We start from the raw sequence: 16,405 nt of genomic DNA on the forward strand, positions 1-16,405 counted from the left end.
TATGGCACTGAAAGCATCTTAACCAAGCCTCAGTAAAATCTACTTTACTGCCGCTGGTTCATTTGCGGCCACTGTGGACGATATTGATACAGTCTAATGTAAAACCAGTGTGAAGCCGGGGCCGATCAGCAGAGTTCAAGGGGGAAAGTGAAATATAATCCTCACTCGATTGTTGTCTTCAATTCTGCTTTTTAAAAGTCAATTAAAAGATGTCAACTGCAGCTTTTTTTCTAAAAACAGGATGTGTTAGTGAAGAGCTGGAAATTGAATCTCAGTATCATTTTATCCATGAAAAGTTCTTGAGAAACACGGCTATAATAAAAAAGTTTGGGTTATTTAAATAAGAGAAGAGAATTCATTTAAATTGTAATATTGTTATTTTTCTCATACACATTTTCTTTTACAGAGCAAAAGGCTTTGAATGGCTTAAACCAAAAAATTCAGAGGAATACAAAAAAAGAGAGAATTTAATTGAAAAACTTTATCCCAATGGATTTGTAAGTCATAGAAAATCATATTTTAAGTGGTAATTTTGACAAATTCTCTTGTATTTTTTTTTTAAAACATCTCTTTGTGTAAAACCAAATCCCTGAAAAAAAAAAAAAAAATTGTGTTTTTTAAAATTAAAAAAATGTCACAAAACACAGCCGTCATCAGGGCGTTTTTCTGGGAAGTGTTGTGATTCAACAAAAAGAAGTAATGGCCAGGTGAACAGTCAGTTTGTCTCCTATTTCCCTATGACTTAATGGAAAATAATGGGAACACACAGGGGACACAATGGAAATTCAAGTTTTACTAACAAGGGGAACTCCACACTCCTTTCCTCCACGGTTTCATCTCACACTGTCCACTGCTGTGTAACACAGATTCAACTTGATATCCTAGGCTGCTAAGATGTCTGGGAAGCACCAAGTGTTACCTAGCGGGTCACCAAGGCAACTCTGACAGGAATCTTATGTGCACTGTTGAGCACACTATACACACACACACACACACACACACTCTCAGTAACCCACCCACCCAGAGCGCTGCTTGTAATTATGAGAGCTGTAAAACAGGCTGACATCATAGCCTTGGGTTGCTTATTCTCTCACTCCCTCTCTTTCAAACTATATTATAGCTGTGTGTGCATTTGACTCAGTGTGCATGTGTGTGTGTGTGTCCGTTTTTGTGTACATATCCAAAAGTGAACCTCCTCCTCGATGTTACACACTCACCAACAGTGGCCCGGTGAGCCAACAGGAGACATTTTGGAGGTCCATGTTTTGTCATGCTGTAAATCACCCTGTAATTATATCTACAACTCTATTTTGAACTTAGGTCAGTTTCACCCATGGGTTGACCTGCAGGTGTTATGGAGTGGTACGAGTCAATGCCCAAGTGTGTGCAGCTCTCTCAACTCTCTGAACTATTATTATTTATTGCTCATTATCAAATATTACTGTAATTATTATTACTAATGTGATGCTGGACAAATTAATTTCCCCTATATATCCATTTCTATCTGTACTACAGTTGTGAATCGCTTTTATGACCTTTAAATTATTGTTGTGCTGCTAGAAACAGTGGTCCACACTTTGTTACCTGAGTCTGACAGACCACTGTGTATGTGTACAGTACTGTATGTGTGTGTGTGTGTGTGTGTGTGTGTGTGTGTGTGTGTGTGTGTGTGTGTGTCACTGCTGCCTTCCCTCTGTAGCCCAGTATGCCTCCTAAAACAATAATATAACTACCTCTGTCTTTACTCACAACAGAAACCTCTTTACTCTACCACTGCACACACACAAGCACACACTCAGCAGAAAAGTAACAGTAAACTCATCGTCAGTAGAGATGGTGAAGTGACAGAGGCAACAATAGTGAAGAATTCAATCAAGGGAAATTCAAGGCAGGCAAAGCAGACATCAGGACAGGATCATCATCGATTTTGCTGCTGCTGCAACCTGAACTATAGAAGAAGAAAGGAAGAGTTTTAAATGAAGACGTTCACAGACAATTCATAAGTCAATATCCACTGGAAAAGAAGAAGAAATGTTACAGTTTAAAATGGACCTGAGATGAGGAAATGATGCAGGAAATTAGACAGATGTACTTGAGAAAGAAAAAAAAACTGGAGTTAGTTCACAAAACAGCTTGAACGATGAAGCACACAATCTGGTCCAATGCTGAGAAAACAAATTGTTAAAATTCCTCTTTCTGAACTCATAAATGTGTCTGCCAATGAGCTGTTGGGATGCAGCCGACCCCTCTGACTTCTCATTTCTGACCTCTGACCCACAAACAGGACCAAACCTGCACACAAACACACACTTTCTCCTCTGTCTCCTCTTGTTTCTCCCATGCTCTCTCCTTCCAGCCCGCCCCCTCCCTTTTCCGTTTCTGCATGTCTGCCAATAGCTCATAATTTAATTTCTCTGAATGGTGAAGATCTCTCTTTGTGTTACCATTGCACTGACCCTCGTAAAGTTTTGCAACGAGGCAAAATCTGCACACAGACAAGAAGAGGAGAGGGCATGAAGCCCTCTAACCGTGTGAAATATTTAAGAGGGCCAGTGGGGGGAAAAAAACGCTGTGTTTTGTTTTTGGGAAAAAAGTGATGAGAGAAACACAGGAGAGAGAGAGAGAGAGAGAGAAAGAGAGAGGAGGAGAGAGCTTGAGAAAAACATAAACCACAAAAGCTCTCCTTCGACTCGGCCCATTTAGGCCCATTTAGAGACAACACACTTGCAAGAGAGCGAGACTGAAGGGAAGAAAAAAAAGAGGGCGTGAAGAGAGGAAGCACATGAGTCCCAGTTATGGTTATTACTAGACAGAGAGACAGACAAATAGACAGATGAGAGGAGAAAGAGTGATGAGGAAGGGAGTGATATGATATGATCAGAGTCCTAACTTGTCTTTGCATACTTCATCTGATCACTCTTTCAGATAGCATCTGTTTTATCCTGTATTACACAGTCCTCTTGGCATCCTGCATGTGTGTGTGTGTGTGTGTGTGTGTGCGTGCGCATGAGTGTGTGTCTTCTCTTGACACTTGCTGAGAGGTCAGAGTTCTTAAGAGCAGCCGTCCAATTACGGGGGGCATGGTGTTACCCTAGAGATGAGAGAAAACTGTAATTGGATAATGACACGGCAGGGTTGGAACCTGTCATTAGACACTAGTATGGACGCATACACATATACACTAGAGTGTGAGCACACACACACACACACAAACACACAGGCCGGGTGCAAACCTATGATTACAAACCTGCTGATCCATCACTAGCCTGCAGCTACAGAGTTACATTATCAAACTTTCTCTCCGTCTGTCTCACCACTTTTCTCTTCTTTTTTTTGCAAACTTTTTTTTCATACATTTTATTTCCTCTGATTGTGATAATAACATTTATTTTGTGTATTAATGTGCGTTAATTTCATATGTATGATTTCAAACCTGTAAATATTCTCTTAAAGTGACAGTGGCTGATGCGTTGTGGGTCTGTTTCTGGCCTCAGTCCTCACATTATGTAAACATAGTGCGTTTTAATGAGCCTGGGTCACCGTGGTCACTTCCAACACACTCAGCTTTTGGTGAAATAATGTGAGAGGCTCTAAACTTGTGAGCAACATCTCTGGGAGGAATCACTGGTCAGCTCCCAGTTTCCTCTCGTGGTTTCTTCTGCATCATTACCATGGATGAGGGTCTTGCATAAGCCTCTCCAAACCAATGTGTTAGGCTCCGGGGAGAGAGGTGGGTAGTGGAGTGAGTGGGGCGAGGGGGGGGGCGAGTAGGCAAGAAAGAGTGTGAGAGGGAAGAGACTTAAGAGAAAGGTGCTGGAAAAGAGAAAGGGAAGATAATAGCGGAGCGGGGAGAGAGAGAGACAAGGAGGGGAAGAAAATGGGGGACCAAAAAAAGACCAAGCGAGCAGGAGAGGCAGAGAGGGAGGGTGGTGAGGTTTTCTTTTGTGGTGGTTGGAGAGTGACAGGGGTGCCAATAGAGTGGCCAGCGATGACAGTCCCACTGGAGAATGCCGGCTATGCCAGTGGAGTGGCACTAATGGAGCCAGAGAGGGGATGCAGTTGCCTGCCCCAGAGGGGGGATATTGTGCAACTGGACAAGGCGGCTTGAAACGGAGCCAAGATGGAGGATTAGAGGGGAGGGAAGGGGGGCACCCAGCGCAGAGAAAGACAGCCATGTTAGGTCTGCTGACTGATTGACATAAACTGAACCCTTCCTATTTTTCATTTAACTGGCGAGAGTCTGTGAGCGGGAGAAGTTTCCACTTTTTGTTCTTGTTTCTGAAAGAGCAAACAACTTGGTGGCCGAGGCGAGTTCTCCCTGCGGATTAGCATTAATAACAATTTAAAACACCGCTTTCCCCTTCTGTTTTTTCCCTCTGTGGCTTTATTGTTGTTGTTGTATAATTGATATTATTCCACAGAGTCACAGTATCACATACATTTAGTATAATCATGTCTGAGGTCTTTGTTGAGCCATACGCTGGTTGCAGCCAGAGCCAAATGATCAAACCCAGAGACAAAGAAAGACATTTTTCTGGATGTCTTTGGCTGCATTTTATGCACATTTCACCAAAATTCAGCCTGACATACATTCAGCCCGACATGTAATTTAGTATCTTTGGAAACTTTGGGATCTCCACTAGAATTTTAAATAAAGTTTTGTGGGTTTGAACAATGTTTGGCTGCACAACATAAGCTGGTAATGACTGACCCAATGGCGGGAACAGTTTGACATTTTGGGAAATACACTTAACTGTCATGCTGAGGGGGTTTGTGTATCAAACCATTTTTTGGCCCGGCACAGGAGTTCCTGCGCCCAGCCACGAAATTCTCTGTTTTTACTTTTTGGCTTGTAATGCGATGTAGTTTGTTCATTTCTGAGCTTTAAAGGTGCTGGCAGGAGCTTAACGTCAAGCAGAGCCAGGCTATGCCTTTCCATTTGTTTCCAGTCTCTACGCTAAGCTATGCTAACCAGCTCCTGGCTGTATGGATCTGCCGAAACAGACATGGGAATGTTATCGATCTTCTAGTCCAGCTCTTGACAAGAAATCAAACAATTGCATGTCTAACTTTAAGGAGGTAACTCCTACAGTACTAACTTGCTTCCACTTCAATATGAACAGACGCTCACACATACACACCAACAAGTAAAGCCACAACAACCCCCCTCTCCTCCTCCTCCTCCTCCTCCACATGGAGCACACGCAGCAAGCAGGGGTCAATATTGCTGAGTAGCTGTGATTGGGGTGAGTAGAGGAGCGTTGCATGATGAATTGTCCTGATTATTCCATAATCCCCCCCATAATTCACCGGCCGGGCTGACTCATCCATCAATACACGGCCTGGATCCATATACCTGCAGATACCCTGAAGAGACAAACTGCCGCAGAGGGAGAGGGAGGACTCTGCATCCTGCTGCGTTAACACCAGCGTTAACTTCATATTATTAAGTTAAGCACTGGGGCTAAAGTGGATGAAAGGATGAAAGGAGATAGACGTAAAAACTGAGCGACGGAAGTGGAGAGGATGCGGGATGATTTTGGATGCTTTTGTTGGGAGGTATTACCGCACACGGTGACCCTTAATCACACACAAGCGAGGCGAGGAAACGCTTTGATGATTCTAGACGACCTCACACGCACACACATGGATTCATTCACACACACTCTGCTATCATAACTACCTGCTTCCAGGTAAGCTCTTCCTGGCGTTGGATAGGTATGTAACCCCCCCTTCCAATAATCCACACTCACAGTTACGCACACACAGACACACACACACACACATATACAAACACACACACACCTGGGCACTTCTCTCTGACAGACATGCTGGCTCCAGGCTTCAGGCTACCTGCCATCTACAGTAAGTACTGACATACCTCTCTCCTCTCCTTTCCACTCTCCCCTCTAGCCCTTCCCCTTTCTTTACTTTCTCTGTCCCTCACTTTCTACCACTACTTTGAGCTTCTTTCTTTCTCTTTTTTTTCTCTCTCTCTCACGGCTAACTCACAATGGTGCAAACACTTCTGTCTTCACCTTGGTAAATTCCTCCCTGCTTTTTTTTTTCCACACCATTTAAGAGAGCAAACACGTCTCTAATCTTTCTCTTAAATACCCTTCATTCATCCTGTCTGTCTGTATCCAGCTCCTGCTCTCTCTCTCGCTCTTTTTCCAGCCGTAACTCTCACACTCTCACGCCTTCTGTAATCTGAAGGCAGCGGCGTGGCGTCACTGCTGGTTTGTCCATTACCCTGGATATCTCATCGGCGGACGCTGACGCTGCCTGACCTTTCACCTCTGACCTGTGAACTCTGACACTCACACACCGCGGGCGACAGGTGATTAATTGAGCTGCTTTCAATGCATCAAATTGAGCAACGTAAAACAGAAATTTGTGTGGAGATTAAATGAAAAGGGATACTTCTTTAGGAAGAGTGGAAGGTTTGCAGTTTTAGATGTAATACTGGAAATTCATTTTTCATTTTCACTAAAATAGCTACAGGGAACAGAGAGTTTGAAAAAGCTATTTAACTTCCATTTGCTCTAAATTTAAATGGAGTAGCATTAACTTAAATCTAAATATTCCCCATATATTGTACATGAAAATAGCAATTTCACAAGGGGTTTTTTCTTTGACAAATTAAACTCATTTTCTGTCTTTATGTGCCATAAGTCTTTAGTGGTGGGAGAAACATGCACTCCTCATGGACTGCAGATTCTCTGGATTAGGTGCAGTCCATCCTCTGGTGAAAAGTGGGTGAACACACACAACTGCCCCAACAATCACTACGAAACCGAACCACTGATTTAATAAAAACTAAACATTTTGGCCATAAGTAAAGCAAAAATTCGCTGCAGATTAGCCTGAAACACTTCTAGCTCAGTTTATATAAATCCAGTATGCTGTCACCCACTGCCAGTGAAGTGGTTTTCTCTTCTGTGCACAAATTAAGATACTAAAGTTCAGTAAAATGAAGCCGCACACACAAGCACACACACTTCCTGGGCTCAACTGTGGGACAAGTTAGCTCTCGCCGTAGTAAAATCACACAGGGCGTTTTCATATCTTTACATTCTGCCTGTATAACATAATCTTTTGTACTGGTGCCCTCATCATAATGCCAGTTCGGCTTTGGCGAGCCCCCTCTCCAAATCACTCCAGAATGAATTACAGCATTGTGTTGGGATCTGAAAGGCCAAATCACTTCTTAGGAATGAGTGGCCTTGAGCAATTCAGATACGCAGTCGCGTGATTCATATGATGGCAAGAGAGTGAGTCACTGACACTCAACACCTCAGCACTGTTGGTTTATACTCAAGGTGATTCATAACGTGTACACAGATGACATGGAAATATCCGAGAACACACAAACTCAGCCACAGGAAAGAAAAATAAAAACACTATTTTTCTATTTGGCTGGATACGATTTGTGTGAACCAAGAGTTCGAATGAAAACATTTCTTGGACAATATGCTTTTGTATATACTGAAAAGAGCTGTTCCCTTGTGTGTGTGTGTCTATGTGTGTGAAAGAGAGAGAGAAAGTTTTTATATCTGTTAAAAGTGCATTCAGAGAAACAGGAGGGGGCAGGAAATATTGCTGAATGGTAAAGCGGTGTGTTTGTGCCAGTGTGTGTCTATGTTTGTTAGATAGAGAGAAAGAAAGGAGAGTGAGAGGAAAAGACAGACAGAGAGAAAGAGAGAGAGAGAGTAAGAGAGGGAGAGGGGAAAGAGAGAGAGGCCCATCCACAGAGGCCTCAGGCTGCAAAGGCTTAACTTCATTTCCTTGGACAGACATAATGGCAGATATTTGCATATCCTATGTACACAAAGTCAGTGGCCAAGTATCTTCTCATCCAAAACACTGCGACCAACCTTGCAACCAGAAGATAGTCATCTTTTTAAAAGGGACCAAGCATAAATAATCTTCCCCAACAGGGATAATAACCAGATGCAGGAGTTACATTTTCTCCTGTTTTCTCCACACAAGAACAGAAAGGGTCGGTTTGACCTCGACGTGTGACTGTGTATGAATTAATAGTTAAAGATGGCTGGATTACAGCGTGAGGTTGGCCACCCTTTGCATCAGAGCTACAGAAAAAATTCGCCTGGGAACTGTGTAAGAGAAATCTACATTGTGGGTTCTGGCACAGCTTCACCTACTTGCAAGGTGCATGGAGAATGGAAGCTGTCATCTGCCAATACTCTGTATTTTTGTTATTGTCGAAAAAATCCAGTAAAAAGACCAAAGCAAACAATGTTTTACTCTGTTTAGTCTCCGTGCTCTCCAACCTCTCTACCCTGTTTGTGGGACTCACTGCTTAGTCCCTGTGAGTTTCTTACATGTTCATAAATCTTTAAAAATGGATCACAAATGTATAATTTCATTTCGCTGTGGTTTTAAGCAAACACTACTCAAACGAGTGTTAAGAAAACATGCGTCTGAGGCTATTTTGTATTGCATTAATACACTGCTAGAAGTTATATAGACCAGGACAGTGTCTGTGGGAGCTTACGACAGTGCCCCTGGCCGTGGTAATGAAGGAACATGTCGTAACAGTGCACCAACGATGGAGGTCTAGCTCATGGAAACTGTTAACACTTAAGGAAAATATTGAACACTTTTAGTATTGACCAATTTGAAACTGAAATTCCTGTATTCATCAGGATCATCATGCAATTCATTACATAGATAGAACATAAATTATCATTAAAAAAATAATGAGAGAAAAAAACCCAATGGAGGGTAACAATTTTTCAGTTTGTTAAAGTAAATATTCAGTCACCTCTGACCCGTCTGTCTGCTTTGTTTACTTCAGTGATCATAGATCATTTTAGTGAAAGTAATATTTCAGTGGTAAAAACTGATGATTGACATTGTTTTAACAACCACATGAACTTAGACCATTCATGGTGACATATTGTTTATGTGAAAACTGGCTGCTTAGTCGAGTCCTCTTTTATGTTTTATTCATTTGTTTTTCATATTTTTCTTCTTTTATTTGTGATTTGTTGTATGATTAAAGCCAACGATGTTCGTCTTATCATAAAAAATAAAATAAACTAATCTCCCAGCAAATCCCTTTTGAGGATAAAAAGCTGTTACTTCCCATAAGGAGAAGTTTAATTTGTCACAATGTTTTAATGAGGGAGGATACCCCCCCCTCCTCTCTTCGATAAATCATCTGCTGCTTAGATCTCCTGACTGAAACATTCTTCACCTCTGACCTCTGTGACACCCAGAGGTCGTCGTCACTGTGGCAACTAAAACGCCAAATGCTCTCTGTCTTAATTAAAAAACATTATTTACTCAGAGAAAATTTCATTTTCACTACCTTTGACCTCTCTCTTCCTGTTCCTTTCTCCTCCTCGTCCTCCTCCCTCTGCGCTAGTTAACTGCGGACACGCTGGGAAAGCCCACATCTTCTGAAAGACGCCTGTGCTCTTGCGACCATTGTGCTGAGCCTGTCATCTCGGCCGAGGTGGTGTGTGTGTGTGTGTGTGTGTGGTGAGGTTAAGCTCTCACAGAAGACAAAGACACATCCTTCGAGGCTGCTAAGCAACAATGCTGCCTGGTAAAGCCTCATCAGGGCATCGTTTAGCAGAGGATTAGAGACTATTACGCACACATAAACACACACACACCCAAAATGTAGCCTCATCAACTCCTCAATTCAAGACCCCTACCACTTTAACTCTGGTTTAACGTGTGTGTGTGTGTGTGTGTGTGTGTGTGTGTGTGTGTGTGTGTGCGTTTGACAGAGAGAGACCTGATATTCAGATATTTTCCTCGTCTTGTTTTTCGAGAGATGATGATGATGATGATGATGATGATGATGAAGATGATGGTTTGACTTTTGTGTAAATGTCTTTTCCTCTTTCATTTTCTCTTTCACACATTCAACCCCAAATCTTTGTTTCTTCTCCTCCTCCCAAAGGGTCTTTCTATTCACCTGATTCAGGAGCATAAAAAAAAAAAATCGATTTAAAAGATACTAAAAATGGCAGTGAACAACCATGTCAGATCTGTGTGATTAGGAGATTGTACATAAATGTCATATTTCAATCAGTGTTTATGTTTGTTTAAGCAACGACTGGCACAGTTTTAATTTGAGCATCATACCGTGTCTGATGCTTTTGCAGTCACATAATTGAATACTTAATGCCACCAACAGATAATCTCAACAAAACCAGCTCATATAATTCACATAATCGCAAAAGCTTGGCTCATCTCTTTCCATTTCTGGCTTCACTTTCTACTGTCCAACATATTAACACACAAAAGCCTTAATCTGATACTTATCTTGTAACCTGATACCAGAAGGGACGCATTGAAAAGACGACTTGAGAAGCTGCTTCTTGACGACGTACAGTAGGCCAGAGGAAGCCAAGCAGCAAAACAACACACACAAAGTACACACACACACACACTGTCCCATCAATCTGGCTTTATACTGAAGCATAACCAGACTTTTCAGCTGTGGAAGCGGTGACCCATTCTCTTATCCTCCCATCACCCCATCCCTTCATCAACCCCCTCTTTCATCTCTCTCACTTTCATCTCACTACTGATTTGTGTCCAGCAAACGGGAGAGAGAGAGAGAGAGAGAGAGAGAGCTGGCAGAGGGGAAGAGCAGAGAGTGTATTTGTGTAGCACCTTTGGCAAAACACTGAGGCTATACAGTGTATAAATACTGTACAGTACAGTACTGGATAGAAAATGTATTAGTGAGTAGTATAGAAAATTTAGTAGTTCTTTTTATAAGTTCTGAAATAAAATAAATAAGCTAAATAGATTTTTTTCAAACCACCAGAAAGAAAGAAAGAAAAAATGTGTAAGTAAACTATAAATCCCCCCCCCCCCAAAAAAAAAAAAAAATCTTCTGAAATAAATGTGAGTGGTGAATAGATAAACAAATAAGATAATGTCTTTTCTTCTTGTTGCTGAGGAAATTTGGTCACGCTCAATTATGAACTTTGTCTATTTGACTGTTTTAATTCACGATCAGTGAACAACAACAAAAGCTGAGAGTTAGGAGGTGAGGAAAGCAGTGCATGTTAGAAGAGACCAGGCCCTCCCTCATTAAGCATCCCTCTTTTCACCGACCCTCTGAATGACAAAGTCCTAAAGGTGTGTGCATGTGTGTGTGCTTGTGCATGCATGTGCCTATAGGCGTATGCTTATGTCAGTGTGTGTGTGTGTGTGTGTGTTCTCATCTCAGAGTCGAAAGTTGTGATTTGCTTGGACGGGGGAACCCCTGGTTGTTGCCCAGTGGAGTGAGCAGTGAGGTTTTACTAGCCCATCTTGTTTTACAGAGTCTTTCTAATGAACTGTCTCTGTTTGATCCATTGTTCAAAGTGTCTCGTTGCTCTCCTCTTCTCTTTTTCAGTTTCTCGCCTCTTTCACGGAGCAAACAGTCACAGCTGTGGTCCTCAGTATTACTGTGGTGTGGATACAGTGATCAACAAAAGGACCGAGGGAAACAGGAGGCCCGTGTGTGTGTGTGTGTGTGTCTGTGTGTGTGTGTGTGTGTGTGTGTGTGTGTTACAGACAGACGCATGGAGAGAGATCGTTTTTGGGGATATGCCCACCACATGGTGTCTCCAGATGTGTGTCTTGTCTACGTAACCTAATAGAGTCTGGGCCCTGGGGTGTTGGGGGAGGCTGATGGAGAGAGAGAGTGTGTGTGTGTGTGTGTGTGTGTGTGTGTGATGTGGGGTGGGGGGGGGTCTAGACGCAGGTGTTTTAAATGGGAGGGATGACGAGGACACAGGGGTTTTACAGGAACTCACACTTACTGCTCTCTCTGTTGTGGTTTTGTATCACATATCAGCTCGACCCAAAAACCTTCTCATCTGCCAAACGGGAATTCTGTTCATACACAACTCATTTGAATGAGCAAATGTATTTAGGAGGAAAAGCAGTTAATGCTGCTCATATTTTACGTGTTTTAAATCAAGTGTAAATCAAGTCAGTGTATTACATTGGCAATTCTGGACTCTCCTATGTTGAGACAACTTGAAGCACTTTGTTGAGGTTAGAGATGGCTGACCTTGAGGAGGCTGCTCACTGTGCTCAGTGTTGCCTAATCTCCTGCACCTTTGAAATCTTTACATCGAAGACCAGAATATAAATAAGTCTGGAGCTGTGTCCCACACCAGTCCCCCCCTACACTCATTCACTACTCCCTCTATAATAGACGCTAAATAATTCACTCTCTAGTGAGCGCTTAATCCTGATTTCAGACACTTATGAGTCATCTCCGTATTGCATCACCGCTCGCAGGTGTAGAGTCACAAGAGGGTAATTTGTTTTCCATCTACAACATGCAGTGCATTGTGGGATTATTAGCAGGAAGTGTTCCACATGTTGGAACTGAAATTTACTTCTTTTTTTCCCCGTTTACTGCTGTATTGAATTCTAATTAAACATCAACCTGAAGGGGAGTGGTATGCTAATTGTTCTTTTTTATCTACTGTTCAACTAATCTTTATAATTAATTTATTCTTTATTTACAAAAATATTCTTCCTAAGTGAGACACAAGATGCAGCCTTGTGTCTTCAGATGGGTCTTGTCAGGCAAAAAAAAAATCAAATGTTCCTCATTGGTTCAATATTCACTTCTCCCTGGTGTTATATATATTTGGTGCATTAACATTAAGGGAAATGCCAGTTCCTCACCTATTATAATGCCTGACTTTATAGATAAAGAAGTGATGATAATGCAGTACACGCTTTGAATTCCTTACACATGGTGATGCAGTGTGGTAAGCAGAGCGAATGGCATGCAGCAGAAGACAGGAGGGGACGCATTACAAACACTACAGTTGTAGAAAAAACAAGCTGTGAACATCTCCATCTTATTGTCATGTTGAACCAAGCTTAACTAAAATACAAACTTGTGGTTCTGGTTTACTGATTGAAGCACAAGTGTACACTCAACACAAGAAACTCAACATGTCATGGCTGCAAACCCAGTCTCTGGTGTCAATGTCCTGGTTTAAAAACTAAAAACAAAATAAAACCGTTGCAGATCATTCAGACAGATCTGACACGTCACACACCTGTCTCTGCCCAAAGTCATTTAGCCTTCAAGTCCATACTGAGCAGAGATTAACAACGTACTCACACACGCAAATGCACAGATTTTCCAAGCCCCAAAAAAGTGAAAACATCATTTTCATAATAGCAGGTTGAGCAAGTGTTCATTTATAGCCATACTGTCGCAAAAACCAAACCAAAGCCGGTCCAGTTCGCACATATCTTCTGACCTCAATATGAAATTTAACAAGATTCCACTTCAGAGGTTCCCAAGGGTTTCTTGTTGTGTTTTCTAAAAATACAAACACACTCCAGGGGGTGCAGGAGACATAAAATTTAATATTGACCAAACAGCCCTAAATCATATTGACTTGGGCTTGTGGTTGTCATTCATTCTGAATGACTTCCATACGTCTCACAAATCTGCTTGTAGTTTTGTGGCTGCAGCAGCACCGGCTTGGCGATTTCCTATTGCATTATCATTTAGCAGTTTTCAGAGTTGTGTTTCTTTGTCTGTCTACAGTGGGTTTCGTATTGCACTATATTTTGCATACAACATGTATGTGTTCAGCCAGAGCCTCGACTGAACACATGCACCTGAGGAGCTGAAGCCTACACACACCCACAACCAACATGCAGACATACACAAAGCACAGACACACACACACACACACACACACAAACACACACAGAGGCCTCTTGTCTGCGACAGCTGAGCAGAGAGCAGTATATCCGAGTTGTATTTTTACCTCGGCCCACACGCTGAGCAAAATGCCAACTCTTGGCCTTGAGAAACTCGCACACGTACACACTCACTCAAAACACATACGCACATGACAGACGCACACCCTCAGACACGACAGGTCAAGACCAGCCAACCGCAGTAGCGGCCGCAGAACATAAACAACTTTCACACACTCTGTGAATCATCTGAGCATTTCAATATTGTTTTAGATAAATATATTCAGCCACACATATAAATATATGGAACCATAATTATTCCCTGAGACCACAAATAACCATGACGGGAAGTTAGTTCCCACAGTTTCAGCAGCGTCGCAGCCCAGCCCTGCAGTGCTGGAAATCCACAGCTTGGTTTACAGTACAGACGGGCCGCGCCGAGAGTGAAGAGCGGAAGGTGCTTGACGACAACAAACAGCGGTTCGTCGGTTTCAGAGCAAACTGGAACTTTTATGTTCTGTGACTAAAACTATTTTGTGCCTGTGAAACACAAAACGTAACTTCAGAACAGAGACCTGTTTCTACGTTTCACTGCTTATACCTCCCCTGGTCTGTCGTGCTCACTCACCCCCTCTCCATCCTCTCACTCACTCACATACACACACATGCACACACACTCCCAGTGGGCAGCAGCTGTTGGAGTGCTAATCTCCATTAGCTACTGAACTGGCTTCTATGGAGAGGGCCATGTAAAATCTGTTCACTCACTCCTCTCACTCCTTCATCCAAGTAAAACAGCGCGGCTGCATCACTGAGAAAACCAGATATTCTTTCCTCCATGACACAGTGTCGCTGACACATTTCAGCATGTCTTTTGAAATCACACAGTCAATACGCCGGACACGCAAACGCACCGTTTCGTGCACCAACAATTCATCTGACGCCTTCTTCGCAGCGCTCTCGTTAAGCAATACACGAGAGAAATTAAAAATATTTCAGTTACCAATGCAGAGGAATTGAGTGATGATAGGAAAAGAGAAATAAAAACAGGACTTACAGTCTGTAAAGCTTCGTCGTTCCCAGGAAAAGCAGCTCAGGAAAGACGGCCAGGTTATTCCGATTCAGGCGCCTGGAAAAACACAGCATAAATTAGAGAATAAACTCTACCTAGACCCTTCCAGACAGCATGGGCAAAGCGGTTACATGTGTGTATAATTAGCTTTGTAAAGTTAGATTTGTGTTTCCTGATCAGCATATCAAATTATGGTATATTATTTTGATTTTAATGCAATTCAGTTTTGTTAGAGGACGTATGAAAGAATGAGGAGATTGATGGAGACACTTTTTTAAAAACACACACATGTTCATGGACTGATTCTCAAAAAAAAAACAAGACTCCGGTTGATTTAAGGGGTACAACATGGCTGCCAGACAAACAGTGAACTCGAGAAGGACGAAGGGAAGGCGGGGAGAAGGACGAGAGAAGGGGTTTGGATGAAGGGAAGGGGGGGACTTTTTACCACAAAGGCGGAGGAGAGGAGACGATGTGGGAAAAACAAACAGGCAGTCTGGCCGGGCTACCGAATGTGTGAAAAGGACCCCACTGAGTAAACAAGGCCCTCACGGAGGAAGAACTCACAACAACCCGTCATCACACACACACACACACACACACACACACACACACACACACACACAAACAGAGGAGTTGAGAGAACTCGGGTGAGTTTAATAATCTGGGTGCGATCATTTAACCCTGGTTGAGTGGAGTGAAGAGGTTTGTGTGTGTTGGTGTGTGCGGCTGTGCCTTGATGTGAGTCAGAGAGTGAGGCAACTGAGTGACACAATGAGAGACAGGCTGCTGAAACAGTTTAACCCTGACACACACACACACACACACATTGACAGGCAGTGCAATGTTGCTGGCTGCTACAGGAGACTAATGATGACGAGAGGGAAGAAGAAAGGAAACACAGTAGAAGGGTGACATCAAGCTAATACGAAACATGAAAAAGATACAGACTAAGTATCAAGAAACACATATTATTGTTGAAACACATTAATCCCAGACAAACAAAACACTCAATTGTTACCAACTTCATTCAAATCCCCAAACGGCTCTCTTTAACTCTCTCAATGACTTTTTCCTCTTAACCCTTGTCTTTAACTTCTTTTTGCTGCACTATACGCCACTGTGGACTCTCCTTAAATAACGTCAGCCCCTCTGTGTCCATCTTCCACCCACAAGTGCTCAAATATATGAACGCGCTTGCGCACACGCACACACATTCACACTCCACAGTTACATCAGAGGCCACTTAAATATTTAACATCCCGCAGAAATGATGTCTCTGAATAATTCACTCCTCTTCCGTTAACGCTGGCTCAGGCGGCTAAGAGCCCCACGTGGTCCCGTGGAGAGGTCCACTCCCCCTGCAGGTCCTGCCCAGCCATGAGCACCCGTTAGTGGGCTAGACCTCCCCTGGGAGAGTGCATGGACTGGTGCTGGAGGTGGGGAGGAGGAAGGAGGACAGAGAGGGGGGGTATGATCTCATCCTCTTAAAATAGATGCAATGCTGTCAGACTAGGAGACTGAGAAAATGAAGGAAAGATCAAATCTAGTCTGGTTCCTCTGCATTTAAATGCACTTTCAATTTGATTATCACCCTAACTTTTATAT

General features: G+C 42.7%; 1 protein-coding gene across 9 annotated transcripts in view; it reads right to left on the reverse strand.

Annotated features, from left to right (window-relative positions):
* The window catches only part of slit2 (slit homolog 2 (Drosophila)), an 89,506-nt gene that overhangs the window by 63,396 nt on the left and 9,705 nt on the right, over positions 1-16,405 (reverse strand). For all 9 annotated transcript variants that reach the window (XM_085777863.1, XM_085777896.1, XM_085777857.1 and 6 more), the window contains one exon: positions 14,783-14,854. In XM_085777863.1, coding sequence (XP_085633989.1) covers positions 14,783-14,854 — 72 coding nt within the window. The remainder of the gene's footprint in view (positions 1-14,782; positions 14,855-16,405) is intronic.

Source organism: Trachurus japonicus, chromosome 1 (genome assembly GCF_045865225.1).
Source record: "Trachurus japonicus isolate A0001 chromosome 1, Traja_1.0".
Taxonomy (NCBI): Eukaryota; Metazoa; Chordata; class Actinopteri; order Carangiformes; family Carangidae; genus Trachurus; species Trachurus japonicus.